This window comes from Syngnathus floridae, chromosome 15, assembly GCF_059516105.1.
Source record: "Syngnathus floridae isolate MCC-2025c chromosome 15, RoL_Sflo_1.0, whole genome shotgun sequence".
NCBI classification, from domain to species: Eukaryota; Metazoa; Chordata; class Actinopteri; order Syngnathiformes; family Syngnathidae; genus Syngnathus; species Syngnathus floridae.
Genome location: NC_142427.1, coordinates 780,665 through 787,672, shown reverse-complemented (window position 1 = coordinate 787,672; position 7,008 = coordinate 780,665). Strand labels below are relative to the sequence as shown.

The 7,008-nt window shown below is 44.0% G+C and overlaps 1 protein-coding gene across 1 annotated transcript; it reads left to right on the top strand.

The window, feature by feature from the left end:
• Nucleotides 1–519: 519 nt before the first annotated feature.
• On the top strand, nucleotides 520–1,778 carry LOC148385827 (janus kinase and microtubule-interacting protein 3-like). The gene is made up of 4 exons (XM_088399390.1): nucleotides 520–1,024; nucleotides 1,145–1,210; nucleotides 1,272–1,340; nucleotides 1,417–1,778. The coding sequence occupies exons 1-4, from the start codon at nucleotides 770–772 to the stop codon at nucleotides 1,642–1,644; spliced, it is 618 nt and encodes a 205-aa protein (XP_088255516.1). The 5' UTR covers nucleotides 520–769; the 3' UTR covers nucleotides 1,645–1,778.
• The last annotated feature ends 5,230 nt before the right edge of the window (nucleotides 1,779–7,008 follow it).

The following is a 7,008-nucleotide window of genomic DNA, read 5'->3' as shown; positions in this document are numbered from 1 at the left end:
CGTCGCGGGTGCTTTGTCGCCGGTCTGACTGATTCTGGTACTAGTGCTGTGTTGCATTGGTGTGTGCATGAAGAGGCGGAGCTTCGCTACCGCCAGCTGACGCAAGAATATCAAGCGCTGCAACGAGCCTACGCTCTGCTAGCCCAGACCAGCGAAGGGGACTACGACGCCGAGAAGGAGATCAAGGTGGCGCCCCTTCCCGCAACCCCCGGCCGGGTCGCAGCCTCCCCGTTCTCACCCAGCCTCGGGTGTTCTCTGGTCTGAAAGGAGGAGGAGGAGCCTCCCTCCTCCTCCTTTCAGACCAGAGAAAAGCTGATGGTAGAAATGGGTCACTATCAAAGCAGAGTAGCAGATCTGGAGTCAGCGCTGAAGCAACAAGGACAGGTAAGCTCATCAATGAGCACACCTTTTTCTCAGACAAAATAGCTACATTCTTCAGTCACTCATTCGTCTGGCATTACTGGACCAACCCCCCCCCCGAATGTGGCTGGGAAAATGCGGAGAAAAGCAAATGTCATTTTCCAGTCAACCAAAGAATTTGTGGATGAAAATGACACAACATTCCAAAGCTGTCCACGCGTTTGTCTCTTCTAGAATGTCAGGTCAGGCGGATGGAGGCGGAAGAAGCGCGTCTGAAAGAGCACATCCAGGATATCCGAGACCAAAACGAACTGCTTGAGTTCCGCATCCTGGAGCTGGAGGTGGGAAGACTCGCACAAGCGTGTTGAGGCCAGAGATGTGACGGACGGACGGACGGACGGACGGACGGATGCATGCCTCTGCCTTTCAGGAGAGGGAGTGGCGCTCCCCCGTCTTGAAGTTTCTGCAAGTCCGTTTCCCAGACGGCCTCAGCCCTTTGCAGATCTACTGCGAGGCCGAGGGCGTGAGCGTACGTAAGGCGTCCCTCGCAACCCTAACCTTAACCCGAGGTCCCAGAACACCTTACATTGCTCCTTGCGCCTTTCCCCCGGACATCGTCATCAGTGATCTGATGAAGAAGCTGGACATCCTGGGCTATAACGCCGTAAGTGTATGTCGAACTCCTTATGTTCGCACTCCACGAGACTCGGCGGCTCAAATGTGACTTTTGGAAGGCTTTGCGCTGAAAGAAGCTTGTTGACGCTGTGCCTTTGGGCTCTTGCAGAATCTCACCAACGAGGAGCAGGTGGTCGTGATTCACGCCAGGACCCTTCTCACCCTAGCCGAGAAGGTAACGCGCACGTCCACGCACGCTCTCGCATTCTGCTTATGTGACAGCAGCCTTTCCTCAGTGGTTAGAATACATCAAAGTGACCAAGTCAGCACTTCAACAGAAGATGTTGGACATTGAAAGTGAGAAGGTAGACAGACACGCGACATCAGCCAAGGGGAACTCCGGCAATGTGCCCCAACAATTCTGACCTTGAGCTGTGCTAGGATATGTTCTGCAAGCAGAAGGGCTACCTGGATGAAGAGTTGGACTTCAGGAAGTGTTCCATGGACCAGGCTCATAAGGTAAGCCGCCCTCAAATCTCCCGCCGGACCACTGATGGACGAGGATTGCGGCCCAGAGGATCCTGGAGCTGGAGGCCATGTTGTACGAGGCGCTACCGCAGCGGGACTGCCCCGCCACGGACGGCGAAAAAGCCAGCCACGCTGGCGTGAATGACGTGCTGACGGCGGATCAGAGAGAAGAGCTTAGGAGCGCCGTGGACCAATGGAAGCGAGCCCTGATGTGCGAGTTGAGGGAGCGCGACGCTTGCATCCTCCAAGAGAGAATGGATCTGCTGCACAGCGCGCAACAGGTAAGGGCCCAAAGCCAGCCCGGCACTTACTTGCACGCTTACTGGCTTTTGAATGCCACTTTCCATTTGTCCGTCCTAGAGGAACAAAGAGCTGAAAGAATTCATCGAAGCTCAGAAGAGACAAATCAAACAATTGGAGGAGAAGTTTCTGTTTCTCTTTCTATTCTTCTCCTTGGCCTTCATTCTGTGGCCCTAACACCAGCTGGTGAGTGAGCTCCAGCGGCACCGCACTCGACACCTCCGATACACTGCCAGCCGGTCTCAGACGTTGGCAGACGCTCCGATGCCAACGTATACCCCCCGCCACGGTGACAGAGGCACCGCGTCACACCGGCGCTCATCCAATCAGAAGGCAGGAAAAGCAAATTCACATGCAGGGCACTTTTGAACCAGAAGAGAGCGCCACAAAAAACGGTTGTTGCCCCAAACGCGCACTAAAAAGGGTCAGAATAACAAGAGTCCCACTGGCCAGCCGGGGCCACCCGTCCAGCTGTTTCTTCAGGGGGGAAAAAAATTGGAGTCACCGGTGAGTACATTTTGCATTTAGCTCTGCTTTTCTGCTTCTGTCTTCAAGTGTGTGGCATCCTGCGATCAAAGATTCAGCCAACCCCAAAGCGGTTGACCTCAACGTCCCACCACCATGCCTACCAGAGCAGGTGACGTGATGCTTTGGACATCCTTCCGTCTCAGATGCCCAAAAGTACTCTTTGCCACATCTGCGGCAATACGGTGTCTTTTCAAAGGTGCAAATAAATCCAGCGTGGGCGGAACACGCACGTCTTCGGTTTTTCCCGCTTTGTTTGTGTGACAGCTGTTGTGAAAATTTTATACAAATAAAGTTGTATAGTACAGGTTTGGCCAAGCCGCAACTCCCGAACCGCATGCGGCTCTTTTATGTTCATATCAACATTTGTGTGTGTGTGTGTGTGTGTGGGGGGGGGGGGTTGTGCGTGTTGGCTTCACTTGAGTTCAATTTGGTATTTTGGTCATAAGCGCATGTGGTGAAATTCCACAAAGTAGGATGGGCAAACACATTTCTTTAAACTATGAGTGTCAATTGGGCTCTCGAAATGGCAGGGAAAAGATGCACAGCAAAACGAAAATACGTAGATGAACACAGGACGTTTTAATCAGAGTGGGAAAGTTTCTATTTTTTGTTGAACGTGATGGCAAACCATTCTGCCTGATATGTCAGACCTCAGCGCATTTCAAAGATTCAAATCTTCAGCGCCATGCACTTCAGCTCACTCCATGCTAACATTGATCAGGCGTCGAACCCGCAACATCATGCTTAAGAGGTGGCCATGCTAACCAGTGCGCCATTATGTCAACGCATAATAACTAAGTCTACTGATCAAAACAGCGGTTACTATATGACGTCGCTACGTCGTGGTCACGTGACGCAGACAAGACGTCAATGGACGTGGGCAGAGTTAACTTGTTTAAAAGGGAGTGGGCAGAAGAAATATTTAATTTATTTAAATCTATTTTGAGTGCACACCATTATGCCAATGCATAACAACTGTAAATCTACTAAACAAAACAGCGGTTGCTATATGACATCTGCCACGTCGTGGTCACGTGACATACGTGACGTCGATGGGCGTAACTTTCGCCGGAATTCAAATCCGCGGGGAGAGTTAACTTGTTTAAAAGAGAGTGGGCAGAAGAACTATTTAATTTATTTAAATCTATTTGGTGTGTGCGCCATTATGTCAATGCATAACAACTGTAAGTCTACTAAACAAAACAGCGGTTGCTATAGGACGTCTGCCACGTCGTGGTCACGTGACGCGGACGTGACGTCGACGCCTACTTTACATCCCACCGATCACAGGACCCCTCGGCTGCATAACCGTGCCCCCTTCCCAACCAATCGGATTTGCTATACGCGAAAACGACGCCAATGGAAAGAGCTTCCGCCCAAATTTAAATCCGTGGGCGTGGCTCGCAGCAGGAAGTAGGAAAATGGCGGCGATGTTGACAAAGACACGGCGGATGGTAACATACGACTAACAAGAGAAATATTTTTATTTTCTGCTTGCAACTGGACCGTCCAGAGCGTACACGGTAAGTACAACTCATCGTTTTTAAAAAGAAGTACTTTTGTTGCCCTGAAAAGCGAGTGAGCGTGGCGTTTGTGGGGGACGTCGAATTTCGACGATTCTTTCTGGTCAACGGTTGTAAATGATTGTGTTGATTAAAAAAGAAAACTTGATGTAACTCTACTTTTAACTGCCGTTTCAGATAGATTTGGAATTGCATCACATCCAATTTTGCCTAGAGCGTACACGGTAAGTAACACTCGTTGTGTTTAAGGAGATTTACGTTTGTAATAGCAGAAGTGTAGCCGCGTTGCGTTGTACGTGTGAATGTTGGTCCAGGCGAAATGTTAATGTTTAATTTCATTCCTTTAGGTTCCACGGTGTTTGTTGGCTGCAAGTTTTCCACTGCAAGAAGAGGCTCATATCATTGACCAGGAGCGAGCTACAATGGTGAGTAGCCATAACATTTATGTTAAACACTTCCTATTTCATGTCTAACAGTACTTGATTTAACAAATAACCATAAATAAATACAGTGTGGGCACTGAAGTTAACATATGTGATTATACTGCCTAATCTGTCACCGAGTAGATTGTTGCAAAGTAATATAAGATCCAAAGTTGTAATTCAGAATAGTTTTCAAAAGAAGGCCATTAGAATTATATACAAGTCTGATTACCCTGAACAAGCTATTAATTAAATCACAAATTCTTCAATTCAAAGATTTGGTAGATTATCAGACAAATAATGTCTAACAGTAATTGATTTAACACATCACGATAAGTAGATTGAGTGTGGGCACTCTCAAGTTAACATATTTGATTATACTGCCTAATCTGTTACAGAGTATGTTGTTGCCAAGTAATGTAGAATAGATCCAAAGTAGTAATCCAGAATAGTTTTGAAGAGGCCATTAGAATAATAAACAAATCTGATTACCTTGAACATAATAACAAGCTAAGTGTTTAATATGTCCTATGAAGTCAAAATTGGGCACCATCATGTGGTGAAATTTGGAATTGCATCACATCCAATTTTGCCTGGGAACAAACAGATTAAATAAATCTTAGTTTTGAATAAGCCACTCCTTCTCAAACAAGTAAACTCTGCCCATTTCGCGCAGTAGATGTTCTGTTAATATCTAGTATTTATACAAAGTCATAATTTAAATTGCTTTCAACCTTCATTCATCGGTTCAACCAACATTACTCGCTCTTATTACCAACTTGTATTGATTTAACTAAGCGTTTAATACTTCCTATCAGGTCTCAAGGCAAGATTTGGCAAAATACAGTTTCAGCAAATCCAATTTTGCCAGGGAACAAAAATAGATTAAATAAACTAAATAAGTCTTCTTCCCATTAAATAAATCAGAAAAGTCTGTCTTGTAACCAGTCCTCTTCAAACAAGTAAAGTCTGCCCATTTTGTGCCGTAGATTTTGTGTCTATGCCTAGTATTTAAACAAAATCATAATTTAAACGACTTCTTTCCTTCATTCACTTTGGAAATTTGGAATTGCAGCAAATCGAATTTTGCCAGGGAACAAAAATAGATCAATTAAACTAAATAAGTCTTCTTCCCATTAAATAAATTAAAAAAGTCTGTCTTGTAACCAGTCCTTTTCAAACAAGTAAAGTCTGCCCATTTTGTGCCGTCGATTTTGTGTTAATGCCTAGTATTTATACAAAATCATAATTTAAAGGACTTCATTCCTTCATTCACTTTGGAAATTTGGAATTGCAGCACATCAAATTTTGCCTGGGAAGAAAAGTAGATTAAATAAATTTAATAAGTCTTACTACTTCCCATTAAATAAATTAAATACGTCTTACTTGTTCCCACTCCTTTTCAAAACAGTAGTTTAAAACGAGGGCCCTTCACTCAATCTTTAACCTCAACCCCGCACGTTGTGTTGTATCTGTGAATGTTGGTTGTGGCCAAATGATAGTTTTCTTTCATTCGTTTAGGTTCCAAGAAAACTTGATGTAACTCTACTTTTAACTGCCGTTTCAGATAAGCGGGTATTACGTCGCAGTCATGTGCCGCGGATATGACGTAATTGCCCGAACCTCCGCCAAAATTCAAATCTGTTGGCGCGATGGCCGTGAGCCACTGAGCAGCGACGATTATCAACGGAAATATCTTTATTTTCTGCTTGCAACTGGACCGTCTAGAGCGTACACGGTAAGTAACACTCATTGTGTTTAAGGAGATTTACGTTTGTAATAGCAGAAGTGTAGCCGCGTTGCGTTGTACGTGTGAAAATTGGTCGAGGCGAAATGTTAATGTTTAATTTCATTCCTTTAGGTTCCACGGTGTTTGTTGGCTGCAAGTTTTCCACTGCAAGAAGAGGCTCGTATCATTGACCAGGAGCGAGCTACAATGGTGAGTAGCCATAACATTTATGTTAAACACTTCCTATTTCATGTCTAACAGTACTTGATTTAACAAATAACCATAAATAAATACAGTGTGGGCACTGAAGTTAACATATGTGATTATACTGCCTAATCTGTCACCGAGTAGATTGTTGCAAAGTAATATAAGATCCAAAGTTGTAATTCAGAATAGTTTTCAAAAGAAGGCCATTAGAATTATATACAAGTCTGATTACCCTGAACAAGCTATTAATTAAATCACAAATTCTTCAATTCAAAGATTTGGTAGATTATCAGACAAATAATGTCTAACAGTAATTGATTTAACACATCACGATAAGTAGATTGAGTGTGGGCACTCTCAAGTTAACATATATGATTATACTGCCTAATCTGTTACAGAGTATGTTGTTGCCAAGTAATGTAGAATAGATCCAAAGTAGTAATCCAGAATAGTTTTGAAGAGGCCATTAGAATAATAAACAAATCTGATTACCTTGAACATAATAACAAGCTAAGTGTTTAATATGTCCTATGAAGTCAAAATTGGGCACCATCATGTGGTGAAATTTGGAATTGCATCACATCCAATTTTGCCTGGGAACAAACAGATTAAATAAATCTTAGTTTTGAATAAGCCACTCCTTCTCAAACAAGTAAACTCTGCCCATTTCGCGCAGTAGATGTTCTGTTAATATCTAGTATTTATACAAAGTCATAATTTAAATTGCTTTCAACCTTCATTCATCGGTTCAACCAACATTACTCGCTCTTATTACCAACTTGTATTGATTTAACTA